General features: G+C 33.3%; 1 protein-coding gene across 3 annotated transcripts in view; it reads right to left on the bottom strand.

The window, feature by feature from the left end:
• The window catches only part of TMX3 (thioredoxin related transmembrane protein 3), a 93,663-nt gene that overhangs the window by 18,979 nt on the left and 61,213 nt on the right, over positions 1 to 13,471 (bottom strand). For 2 of the 3 annotated variants that reach the window (XM_020985619.2, XM_020985620.2), the window contains exons 11-13: positions 11,029 to 11,086; positions 8,471 to 8,524; positions 7,354 to 7,413 (exon numbers count right to left, since the gene is read on the bottom strand). In XM_020985619.2, the coding sequence (XP_020841278.1) occupies positions 7,354 to 7,413; positions 8,471 to 8,524; positions 11,029 to 11,086 (172 nt within the window). Of the gene's footprint in view, positions 1 to 7,353; positions 7,414 to 8,470; positions 8,525 to 11,028; positions 11,087 to 11,107; positions 11,941 to 13,471 lie in introns of those variants that run through there. The other variant, XM_078153542.1, reaches the window with a different exon arrangement.

Raw genomic sequence — 13,471 nt, forward strand, 5'->3', positions numbered from 1 at the left:
CAGAACTTTTTTCAAAATATTACATAATTAAACTTTTAAACTAATTCAACAGGTATTTCCCAATTAAGTCAAATTAATAATTTTATAGCAGCAAAACAATTTTTTTACTGAATCATTTTACTTCTGGTTGCTAGGTGCAGTGGATACAGTCCCAGTCCTGGAGTGAGGAAGAGTCACCTTTCCAAAATAAAATCAGGCCTCAGACACTAAGTATGTGACTCTGGACAAGTCACTTAACCTTGTTTGCCTCAGTTTCCTTATTCATAAAATGAGCTGGAGAAGGAAACGGCAAACCATTCCAGTATCTTTGCCAAGAAAACCAAATGGAGATACGAAGATTTGGACATGACTAAACAATTTTACTTCTATACAAGACAATTCTACTCCTTCCTCCTTTGCCATAAATGATATGATTTATATGGAGAAAAGTAGTTTCCACTACTTTTCTTTCAGTTCAATTTAACAAGAGAGACTGAGAATGCAAAGTGGCAGCATTAATAATGAACAACTACTGCAAAAAAAATACTTCATGGTTTCAATAACACAGAACAGGAAGTGACCAGAAGGCCATATAGATTTTGTGAAAAAGGAATCAAGTTTCAGGGAGATGAAGTGATTTACAAAAAAAAAAAAAGGTATTAAATGTTAGAGGCTGGGTCTGGAGTCAGTATACTTTCAACTGTTTGGATTTCGCATGTACAACTGAAAGTCAATACACTTTCAACTGCAGCCATCAAATGACTCTAATAAATGCATGTTTCTGAGTTCATAGAACAGCAAGCAGGCCAATTTAGTTGGAACTTAGAATGCATGAAAGGAAATAATATGGGGAAAAAAACTTTCTGGAAGCAGGTGAGAGCTATGTTATGAAGGGTAACCACAGGAATTTATGTATATTTTATGAGCAGCAAGAGGGAATCACTGGAGTTTCTTTGAACAGAGAAGTAATATGGTTAGGTCAATATTTTAAAATCATTTTGTCAGTTGTGTGGAAGATGGATTGTAGTGGAACAAGACAAGGTACAGAGGTGAATTAAGTATCTACTGCAATAGTCCAGCATAAAGTAAATGAGGTTTTGAACCAGGGCAGTGGCCACATGAAAGATGAAAAAGTTATGGTGGAAGTATAATTTATACGACATGGCAAGTACTCAGGAAAGGAGAATAAAGGATGAGTGAAAAACTGACAACGATGATGATGGTCTGAATCAGGATAATTAGAAGGATGATAGTGCCTTTGATAAAAATTGCAAAGTTATATAAGGTATATGGCTTTTTGTTGTTTAGTTGTTTATCAGTCATGTCCAACTCTATGTGACTCCTTTGGGGGTTTCACTAGCAAAGATATTGGAATGGTTTGTCATTTCCTTCTCCAGTTCATTGATCAGTTGAGGAAACTGAGACAAATAGGATTAAGTGGCTTGTCCAAGTTCACATAGTTAGTTAGTGTCTAAGGCAAGATTTGAACTCAGTATGAGAAGTCTTACTGACTCCAGACCCAATGTTCTATCCATTGTACCATCTAGCTGCCCATGGGTTTGGGGCAAGGATAATGAATTTCATTTTTGACATTCTTAGTTCAATTTATTTCAAGAAGCATTTAATAAGCACCTACTATGTGTCAGATAAGGGGCAGAAGGGGTAAAAATCTGGCCTGGGAGTCAGAAAACTTGCATTCAAATACCACACTTCTGACACATTCCGGTTGTGTCATTCTGGGTAAATTATTTAATCTAACAGTGTCCCAATTATTTCTAAAGACTTGTAAGTTACAAAACATGCTGATTTATATTGCAGAATCTCCTCACTGGGAGTTCCCTATGCCAATAAAACAAGTTATATAATAAAACAAAAAGTACCAAGTGCTAAGGATATAAAAACAAAAATTAAAAAGTCTCTGACACCAGGGAGCTTCCAGTCTGAGTATGAGATGCTTATGGGACAAGTAGGTGGAAATGCACAGAGCTAGAGCTATGAGAATGAGGATAAGGAAAAAAGATTAAGGCTATACATATAGATTTGGAAGTTTGCATAGGTATAACAACTGAATCCATGGTAGTTGATGAAATCACTGGGAAAATAAAGAGACATCCCAGGTATGTGAAGTGACAACTACAATGAAGGCTGCTTCCAGTACCCCATCAAAAGGCCACCTGAATTTGAAGACATCATTTTACCCCTCTGGGTCCCAATTTCCTTATATACATAATAATTATAACACCAGCAACTTATACAGACCTAATCATGACATCAAACTAGTTAAGTTTTAAGTTGTTTCAGCTTTAAAAATACTATTTCAATTACCAGAAGGATTTTTAAAGATTATTTAATCTTGAAGTATTTCTAAATAATATTGCTTTTGCAAGCATGTGAACTACAACACTAATAATAATAACAATAACAGTTTGCATATAATATATATGTGTATATACATACACACACATACATAGATATATGTATGTATATGTAGTATCTCATATAGGCCAGGCACCGTGCTAAGTGATTTACAAATATCTTATTTGACTCTCATAACCACCCTAATGTAAGCATTCCTAATGTGAATCACCTGGGAGATTTTTTTTATTGACATACCCCAAAAGATTAATTCCTGGATCATGAAAACAGCTAATATACACATATAAGACGTAATTATAAAACAGATCCTACAAGTTACATATAAAATTCCCTTTTATTTTAAAATTTTGGTGTTAACATCGAAATGCTTTTATCTTGCACAGCATCACATGATCACATTATCATCTACATAATAATCTATGGAATGATAAATCATTGATGCTCCATTCTTGACCAAAATTTAAAAAACAAACAAACAAGTTTTCTAATCTTCTTGCCTGAAAACTATCCTCTAAATACCCCAAAGAACATGGTGTAGGGTAAAGAATATTAAACTTGGAATAAGGTGAGACTTGGACTCAAATTTTGCCCCTGAAACTTCCAAGATCTTATGATTATTAAATGCAAATCACAACCTTTGTGAGCTTCAATTTCCTCATCTATAAAATAGCAATAATATTTGTAATTCCTATTTCAAAGTGTTAGTACAAAAGAGAGATCATGGCAAACTTCAAAATATAAATCTTAGCCTCTTTTATTAGTATGAACTGCTTAGTATTTTTTTATTAATGTCTTTTGGAATTAGCGTTCATTTTGTTTGAATCTATGAAATCCCACTTCTATTTTTTCCTGAATTTTTTCTTTCTTCAGATTATCTTGGGTCCCAGTGCAATTTCTTAAAAAATACAATTGGCCCGATGGAAAAAAAAATCCACTGAAGAAAACAACTTCTTAAAAAGTAGAGTTCATCAAATGCAAAGGGAGGTACAAAAGCTAATTGAAGAAAATAATTCCTTAAAAAACAGAACTGGAGAGGGCAGCTAGGTAGCGCAGTGGATAGAGCACCGGCACTGAAGTCAGGAGGACCTGAGTTCAAATCCAGTCTCAGACACATGACAGTTACTACCTGTGTGACCCTGGGCAAGTCACTTAAGCCCAACTGCCTCACCAAAAAGCAAAAAAAAAAAAAAACCTAGAATTGGGCAAGTGAAAGCTAATGACTCTGAGACACTAAGAATCAAACAAAATAAAACGAATGAAAAAAATAGAAAAAAAAATGTAAAATATCTCACTGGAAAAGAACCTAAAACATATTACCAGGACAGATAATTTAAGAATTATTGGACTACCTGAAGCCACGATTAAAAAAAGGGCCTGGACAGCATTTTTCAAGAAATTATCAAGGAAAATTGCCCTGATACTCTAGAATCAGAAGGCAAAACAGTCACTGAAAGAATCCACATCCTGAAAAAGATCCCAAAATGAGAACTCCAAGGAATATTGTTGCCAAATTCCAGAATTTTCAGATCAAAGAGAAAATACTTCAAGCAGCCAGAAATATCATGGAGCCATAGTGGGAATTATATAGGACTCAGAAGCTTCTACATCAAAGGATTTGAAGGCTTGGAATATGATATTCTAGAAGGCAAAGAAGCTTGGATTATAACCAAGGATCAAATATCCAGCAAAACTGAATCTGTCAGGGAAAAAGGACATTCAATGAAACAGGGGACTTTCAATTATTCCTAATGAAAAGACCAGAGCTGAACAGAAAATTTTATCTTCAAATACAAGACTCAAGAGAAGCATAAAAAGGTAAGCAGGAAAGAAAAAAAAAAAACATTTATTCAGTAAGGTTAAACTGTTTACATTCCTACATGAGAAAATGATATTTGTAATTCTTGAGAACTCTATCTATATTAGGTTAGTTAGAAAGGATATACATATAGAGAAGGTGTGGGTATAAGCTGACTTTGACATAATAAAAAAAAATTAAAGGGTGATGAAAAAGGATTGTACTGGGAGAAGAGGAAAACGGGAGACAGAACAGGGTAAATCACATCACATGAAGAGGCACAAAAGACCTATTAAAATAGAGGGAAAGAAGGAAGCGGGGTGAGCATTTTTTGAACCTTACTCTCATTGGGTTTGGCTCAAAGAGGAAATAACATACATATTCTGTTGGATATAGAAATCTCTCTTACCCTATATGAAAGTAGGAGGAGAAAGAAGAAAGAAAGTGGTGTGGATAGGAAGGAGGGCAGAAGGTAAGGCAGAAGTAGGGGAAAGGGAAAGAAAAGGGAATGGGGCTGACAGAAAGGAGGGCAGATTTAGGAAGGTGGTGATCAGAAGCAAAACACTGGTGAGGAGGAAAAGGGAGAAAGAAGAGAGAAAAATATAAACAGGAGGGAAATAGGATGGAAAGAAAGAAACAATTAGTAATCATATCTGTGAATGTGAATGAGATGAACTCCCCCATAAAATGGATACCACAGCAGATTAAAAATCAGAATCCTATGATATGCTGTTTACAGGAAACACATTTGAAAAAGGGTGACACCTACAGGGTAAAGGTAAAAGGCTGGAGCAGAATATATTATGCTTCAGCTGAAGTAAAAAAAAGCAAGAGTAGCAATCCTGATCTCAGACAAAGCAAAAGCAGAAAGAGATCTAATTAAATCAGTTAAGGAAGGAAAATGACATCTTGCTCAATGAAGTAATATCAATACTAAACATGTATGCACCAAGTGGTATAGCATCCAAATTCTTGGAGAAGTTAAGTGAGTTACAGGGAGAAACACACAGCAAAACTATACTAGTGGGGGATCTCAACCTTGCCCTCTCAAAACTAGATAAATGCAACCATAAAATAAGCAAGAATGAAGTTAAGAGGGTGAAGAAAATTTTAGAAGAGTTAGATATGACAGACCTCTGAGAAAACTGAATGGGTATAGAAAGGAATATATTTTTTTTTCTCAGCAGTACATGGCACCTACACAAAAGCTTACCATGTGGCTCCTGTGTCTGGGCACAAAAAACTTATAATTCGATGTAGAAAGGTAGAAATATTAAATGCACCCTTTTCAGATCAAGATACAATAAAAATTATGTGTAATAAAAGGGCATAGAAAGACAGACTAAAAATTGAGAACTAAATAATCTAATCCTAAAGAAATCAAAGAAAAAAATCATAGAAACAATCAATAATTTCATCAAAGAGAATGACAATAATGAGACAACATTTTAAAGCTTAAGTAAAGCAGTTCTTATGGGAAATTTTACCTCTCTAAATGCTTACATAAATAAAAAAGAGAATGAGGAGATCAATAAATTGGGCATGCAACTAAAAAAAAAACAGAAAAAGAACAAATTAAAAATACCAAATTAAACACCAAATTAGAAATTCTGAAAATCAAAGGAGAGATTAATAAAATTTAAATTAAGAAAACTATTGAACTAATAAATAAAAACAAGAGCTGGGTTTATGGGGAAAAAAAAAACAATAAAAGAGATAAATCTCTGTTTAACTTGATTTAAAAAAAAAAGAAAACCAAATTACCAGTACCAAAAACGAAAAGGGTGAATTCACCACCAATGAAGAGGAAATTAAAACAATAACTAGAAACTATTTTGCCCAACTGTATGCCAATAAATCTGACAATATAAATGAAATGGTGAAAAAAAGGTGTTAGCTAAATTTCCCTTATTCACATCACCACAAAAGGTTTTCAGACATTTAAAAAAATATATACCCTTCTTAACAGAAAATGGAAACTATATGAGGGGAGAGACTAAAAGAAAAGTGAGAAGAATATTACAGTATTTCATTTAGTCTACCTTGCCTTTCATAATAGAATGAAAAAAGTATGTTGACAAAAAGGTTTGAGACTGCAGCATTAATCAGTAAGGTAAAAATAGTATTATTTTGGTGCTACCACTACTATCAATACAGTACTTCTCATAGAGATGGCTAGGTGGCACAACAGATACAGTTCTGGACTTGGATCTGGGAAGAACTGAACTCAAAATCATCTTCAAACAGTTACTAGCTCTGTGACCCTGGGCAAGTCACTAAACTTCTGTCTGCCTCAGTTTCCTCAACACTAAAATGTGGATGATAATAAGAACCACATCCCAAGGCTGTTGCAAGGACCAAATGAAATATTATTTGTAAAAAGCTTTATAAACCTTAAAGCTATTATTATCATTATCCTTATTATTAGTATTGCTTCTTGATAGCAACACAGAGTACTGTCAAGACAACTAGACTTTTTCTTAATAAAAGTTAGTAGAAATTTATTATGCAGAACTATACCTTTAACTGGTACAATTCAGAACACTAAAATCACTACATTCTTCCCACATGTGGGATCTTTTTTGTTATGTGCTGGAGCAAGATTATAACAAAACTTCATATATTTGGGTCATCAGAATTAGGAAATATTTGGATCATAAAAATCTGAATTATTCAAAGGTATCTCTGCTTCCATTCCCTAGTAAGAGAAACTATAGAGGTCCTACTACGTCATTTTACAAAGGATGATTTATTTGGCTTCTCCATCAGAAGAAAATGCATGCATTTATACAAATTATAAGTTACAATTTAAAGAACAAAACATCTAGATAAACTGGATAGTTTAACACCTACTGAACATACAATAAATTATTTAGTGAAATCATAAAACAACTCAGATAACTGAAAAACGTATTATACTAGTGACTTGAATAATATAATTCCATTAAAGCTGCATTAATATTCCTTTAATTACTTAACTTTAAAATGGCCATGGATATTCTAAATCAATAAATTTAACTTAAACTTAAAATATGTGAATAGTTTAATTTTAATCTCAAATTTCTTTCAAACCATACTTATAGGTACAAAAAAAAATCATTTTTAAACATAATGCTTACTATTTGAATAAATTATATATTTTCATTCTGCAGCCAGTTAGCAGCTATCAAATGATTATAAAGTTAATATATCAGTTTACTTACTCCATCAGCATGTTGTTTACATAGTCACTCCCATCTATGTGTCCAAACTGAAAATCTCTCCTAATATAAAAAAAGACTGAACATTAAAGGACATTACAAGAAAACAATTATACCAGTAGGGTTAATTTGGTCTTGTGAAGACCTAAATAGTGAACACTTAACTATTAATTGCATTAGGGATTTTTCTGACTGGGGGCTTTGAGCAATCTTGATTATACTCCCAACTTTTAAGATTAATATAAACTCCATAAAGCAACAGAGGCAAAATGCTGCCCTTAGTTTAAGAAAATAGAGAAAGTTTTTTTGGTTACAGAATAGGCCTGATTGGATCTTCAGGAAAAAAAAAACAGGTAGGGAAAAAACACTATCCTATTACAGTGAACTCCCAACCACTGGTACTGCAAGTGGAACTGGACAATATGATCTCTAAGGTCCTTTTAAGCCCTAAATTCCATGATTCTATTAGACACCAAAAAATAGCATGTTTTAGGAAATAGAATGTGACTAATTTATTTGCTAAGTTACTGATTTGTTTGGAGAGATTTATATAATAAGCTCTTTGTACTTGAATTGATTCATACTTTCATAAAGAAAATGATTTTACTTAACACACATATTTACTTAACACACGATTTACAGGGATAAAACTACTGAGTCTATACTTCTGAAAGATGCAGTAAATACAAATACAATATAGTGCTAATTATTATAACTGGAAGAGTTTTCAATTAAATATTAATATCAGTACAATGGAGAAAGACTTACATCACTAAAACACAACAGACTAGAAAAAGGATGATTAATAAGTATTATAAACATGAAACTGCATTTGATGCACTTTGTTAAGATAAAGAATAAAACCTGGACTAATACACAGCTAAAATTTAATGCCTGACAACTAGCTGGTCTTATTTCTAATTCAATTATTTTGTTTTTACTGTCAGCATCTAATAATAGTTTTTGAAAATCCAGCTAATTCACATCAAAATGTAGCAATTACCAATTTTTCTCAATTACTTGATTCAACTGGGAAAATGCAAATTTGTTTAGTAACAAACTAATAGATTAAAATAAATGTAAAAAATAAAAAAGAGCCAACTAAAAGTTTGGAACCTACCTGTGAAAACGATCTCTATAATCTTTAGCTACTTCTTGAATAACTTCCTGTAATCTATAGAAAAATAAACACTTAAAATATAGCAATTTCAAATCTACTTTAAAATTATCATGGTCAAAGAAGTTAATGTTGACAGAATTGTTTTCACTTTTTTAATTAAGTTTTTCTGGAAGTTGATATATGCATGAATGAAGGGTCATGAAGGTTCTGGAAATTTAGTGGGAAACTCTATTTCTAAGTATTCCTGTATCACCTTAGTGACTATCTTTGCAGGGAGAACATCCTAAAGTCTAAGAAAAGAATTTGTCTCTTAAAAGTAAATTTTTGATAGAAGGATAGTGAAAGGGAGCATATCTTAGACAGCAGGATGCCTCCTTCATTCTAGAAGCCTGCCTCTATTAATGCTTGCCTAACATCATATTATTTTTTTTTTTGGGGGGGGGTGATTTGGTCACTATGTAACTATTCACTAATATTAACAGCCCACAAGTTCTGTTTCATTAGAATTACCTAATCATCCCTCCCTCATCCTATACTTATAGAGTTGATTTTTAACACTTGAATTACAATTTTACATTCTAGCCTTCTGACATCTTTCTTTGCTAATTTTGTCATCCAATAGTTTATCTATCCCTTATTTTGTGCTGTTATCTCTTACCTGCATTCAGAGACACAGAATGGTGCAGTAAAAAGAGCACTTGATTAATAACATCAAGACTCAGATTTCTGACTGTGTCAGTTGACAAGACTTGGGTAATACACTTAATTTATAAAATGAGAATAAAAATAATTGTTCCACTTTCCTCACAGGACTATGAAGGGGATAAAGTAAAATAATATACTGTAAAAAGGCTTTTATATGCTGTAAAGCAACAAATAGAAGGTGAAATAATTTTTAAATTCTTGAGATGATGATCATATTGTCCTTGGGTATAACAAGCAACATATTGGTTGGCCTGAGATATTTGGTTTCCTCTTCCTCACAGTCCTTTTGCAGCAGAGAATCAGCCTTGGGTCTGTTAGCTATTTTGCTCATGGCCTCTCCTCCAAGTGCAGCCCAAAGTTGTGAGAGAGACAGAGAGATATTAAATCCTTTCACAGAGATCTAGTCAGTGCTCTGTGGGACAGCCAGTGCAGTATTAGTCACGTCACCATTTTCGTGGAGTTAAGCAGGAGTATCCGGAAAATCTGCTTCTCTCTAAGAAAGGGTTGCCCTGTATCTCTTTACAAAGCACAACATATATATAACAAATGAATCTTGAGATGATCCCACTAAGAGGATCCATTTTTGTTTTTGTCAAAATAGAAACAAAGTTAGTGAGACACCTCCCCCCCTAGTTTAAAAACAGGAATTACTAAGAAAGAAAACTTTTTCTCCCTTTTTTTATCCATGAAGAGGTGAACACAGTGATTAATTTGTTTCAACTGGTTAAAAACAAAAGATAACCAAGGTAAGAATGAAATCTACACACAACAAATAGCTGTACGCAGACTGCAACACTAACAAGTTAATAACTATTTACTTCCACAGAACATAAAAACATTTTCTCACAAAGTCCATACCTCAAGATACTAAGGATTTACCAGTTATAGGCCTTTCCCCAATTTTATTCTTCTTTCAACAAATAAAATCTGACCCATTACTTGGTTTTCAAAGGGAAAGGCCCACTATTCTTAAATAGGAAGGAGTAATAAGAACTGGGCAGTGAATTAGTGCCTAGAACGGGATGTGTAAGGGTTATCACTAAGAGTAAGGTTGCTAGGAAAAGCTCTACTTCACCAATTGTGGGAGAATGCCAACAAAAGGAACTTGAGGCTTGGAGATTTCATAACTTTATATAAGCTGCAGATCATAAATACAGAGAAAAATAATGAGACTGCTTTCTAGAAACCAACATTTTTGGAAATGAAAGGGTTTTTCAGAAACCCAGCAAATACTGAAGCAAATGCCCAGAAAATGCAAATTAAAATATAAGAAGCTAGATCATATCCAAATTTCTGGAATTGATGAATGCCTATAGAGTCCAAGCTATAAGGTAATCATAGTTCCATTCTGATTCTCCATCTAATGAGAACAGAACTTATAGTCAGTTATTATGGGAGAAGGAGAGGCACCAGCTAAGTCTTCTCTTAGTCTTACTGAATACCAGCATTAGAGGCAGAGCATAAGGCCTACTCAAAAGACCATGAAATTGGAAACATCCAAGCTGAACAACAAGGCTTCTACAGACTCAGAACACTAGAGCAGTTGTCATTTAAGGTAACAGTACAACCCCTCAAGCTCTGAAGAAAAAATGTGTTCACTGGAATAGGTACATTTGATTCTGTCCATGAATCCATGACGAAAAAGGTATATGACCATGAGGATAACATCATTTTCTGTTTCAGTTTTCTCACAATTTGTTTATCTATGTGCTACAAGTGGTACATTAAAAAGAGAAAAAAAAGAACAAAATATTAAATACATCTAAAGATACACAGTTATAAAATTGAAGCTAAGCCCTACTATTTTAAAGTTTAATTATTTTAAGAACTGTTATCTTTCATGAATATCATACCTGGTATGCTCAATTGTTGCATTTTTTCCATCAATAACTGCTATGACAATAAGTTTTCCTGAAATAAAAAGAATGTTCTAAATTCATCAAAATTCTCTGTGAATAACTGATGCAACTTTATTACTTATGACACACTTTTTTATGTCTAGTGAATTAGGAAATCAGTTAAAAAGTATTCCTAAAATCCAAATGAAACTTGTTTGGTCCAAGTGAGTCATAATTATCTAAGGCAAAAAAATCTCATTTCAGCAAGTACATGACATATTATTTTTTACTTAAATTTTAGACCAGTAAAATTCTACTATGAGAGGGCATTTCTTTTAAAGTAGGTAAATTATGTGGAGAAAAGAGGTAGTGGTAGAAAGCTATGCCACACATTGGACAGAGTACTGAATCTTGAACTAGGAAGAGAAGACCTGAGGTCAAATCTAGCTTTGGACACTTATTAGCTCTATGACCCTGAGCAAGTCACTTGATTTCAGTTAGCTGACTTATCTGTAAAATGAAGATAATAATAGCACCTATCTCCTATGGTTGTTGTAAAAATCAAATGGAATGTAATATATAAAGTATTTTGTAAACCCTAAAAAGCTATATAAATACTAGTTACTAGATTAGATTTTTAGGAAAGAAGGAAGGAAGGACAGGAAGAAGGGAGGCAGGGAGAGAGGGAGGCCAGTGAAACATTTAAAATGCAAGGCAAGAGCAGAATAAAGTTCAGAAGTGGACACAGACAAACAGAACAGTTTTGGAACCACTAAACTGAATTTGTCATATATTTTATAAAACAACATCAAGATAAATGCAATAGAGATTTATGGCTTCATATGAAATTATCTTTTTCTGTACTTCTTTACCTCTGTGTGTGTGTGTGTGTGTGATGACGATGATGATGATTATATTTCCTGATGTCTGTCAAGTACATAATAATGCAAAAGAAAATTAAAACTGTTGGCAAACAAAAAACATAATAACAAAACCATTAAGATGCAAATTAAAATATAAGAAACCATGCACTATTTCCAGTATAACATGAAGACGTCATAGAAAAACAACACAGAAGAAAGAAATGCTGAGCTAATGAGTTACATATCTACTACTCAACTTCTTTCATGGCAAAGTAGCCAGATACCATGCTAAACTTAAGTCCATAATCATAACATCATTCCCCTTCAACAATAATACAAATATAGCAAAAATAATTAACATTTACTTAACCACTAGGTAGAACAAAAATATGAAAAGAATTTTCCAAAATTTCCCTCAAGTTCTTACACTATTTACCCCACATGAAATATCTTTTCATTCACTTCTCCAATTTAAATAATTTCTTCCAAGTCAAGCTCAATATAGAAATAGGTGACATTTACACCATTTTAGGAATTCTTCACAACAATCTCATTAGGTAGGTAATGTAAAAACTATTAAGTTTATTTTGCAGATAAAGAAACTAAGAGTCAGAAAAAAATATGGTACTGATTTGTTCAAAGTCATGTAGTAAATAAATGCCACAATCTGCAGTTACACACCTAGTTCTTCAGACTCTAAAGCCAGTTAATGTTTTTTCTCACTATACTAGGATGCATCTCCATTCTTCCACTAACCTTCTGCAAAATATATGCTGCACTATAATGATATATCCTTTCTGAATCCATTTTATTTAGTGTATATGAAAGATAATCACACTACTTTGTACTTTTTTTCTCTACTTTGTAATACTTCTCTATTTTTTTCCATGTTTCCATGTCAAAGCGTAGAAAAATAAAACCATTTTCCTAGTGTCACAGGATTTAAGAGTTAGAAATTACCTTAAAGATCCAATATCCCAAATACCTCATTTTCCAGGTCATTTGACTCATGGCTAGAAATATAAAATTAGAATTCAGGCAAGAAGTCCTGATTGATGATACAAATATGGGTATGATCAGCATACAGCTCTAAGTTGAATAAAATGAGTAAGGGTGTCATTTTAGAAGAAAAAAAAGCAGAAGGCTGAAGACTAGTTATGAGGACAGGAGCAAAATCACAAATTCTTAGAGTTGGAAGGGACCTCAGAGGTCATTTGGTCCAACTCACACCTGAACAGCATCTACTCTGACATCCCTGGAAAATAGTTGTACATCCTCCACCTGAAGATCTCTAGTGAAAGGAAGTGTGGTACCTCTTGAGAGAGGCCATTCCGCATTAGTACACATCTAATTCTATGGAAGTTTTTCTAAAGCATCAAGCCTAAGAGAAAGAAGAGTTGCAGTAAAAGAAGGCAGAGGGCCCAAAGGGCTATAAAAATGTGCATACTCTTCGACCCAGCAATAGCACTTCTAGGGCTGTATCCCAAAGAAACCATAAAAATGGGAAAAGGACCCACACGTACAAAAATATTTATAGCAGCTCTTTTTGCGGTGGCAAAGAAGTGGAAATTGAAGGAACACTCATCAATTGGGGA

This window comes from Phascolarctos cinereus, unplaced genomic scaffold (genome assembly GCF_003287225.1).
Source record: "Phascolarctos cinereus isolate Bilbo 61053 unplaced genomic scaffold, phaCin_HiC Scaffold_4;HRSCAF=312, whole genome shotgun sequence".
NCBI lineage: Eukaryota > Metazoa > Chordata > Mammalia > Diprotodontia > Phascolarctidae > Phascolarctos > Phascolarctos cinereus.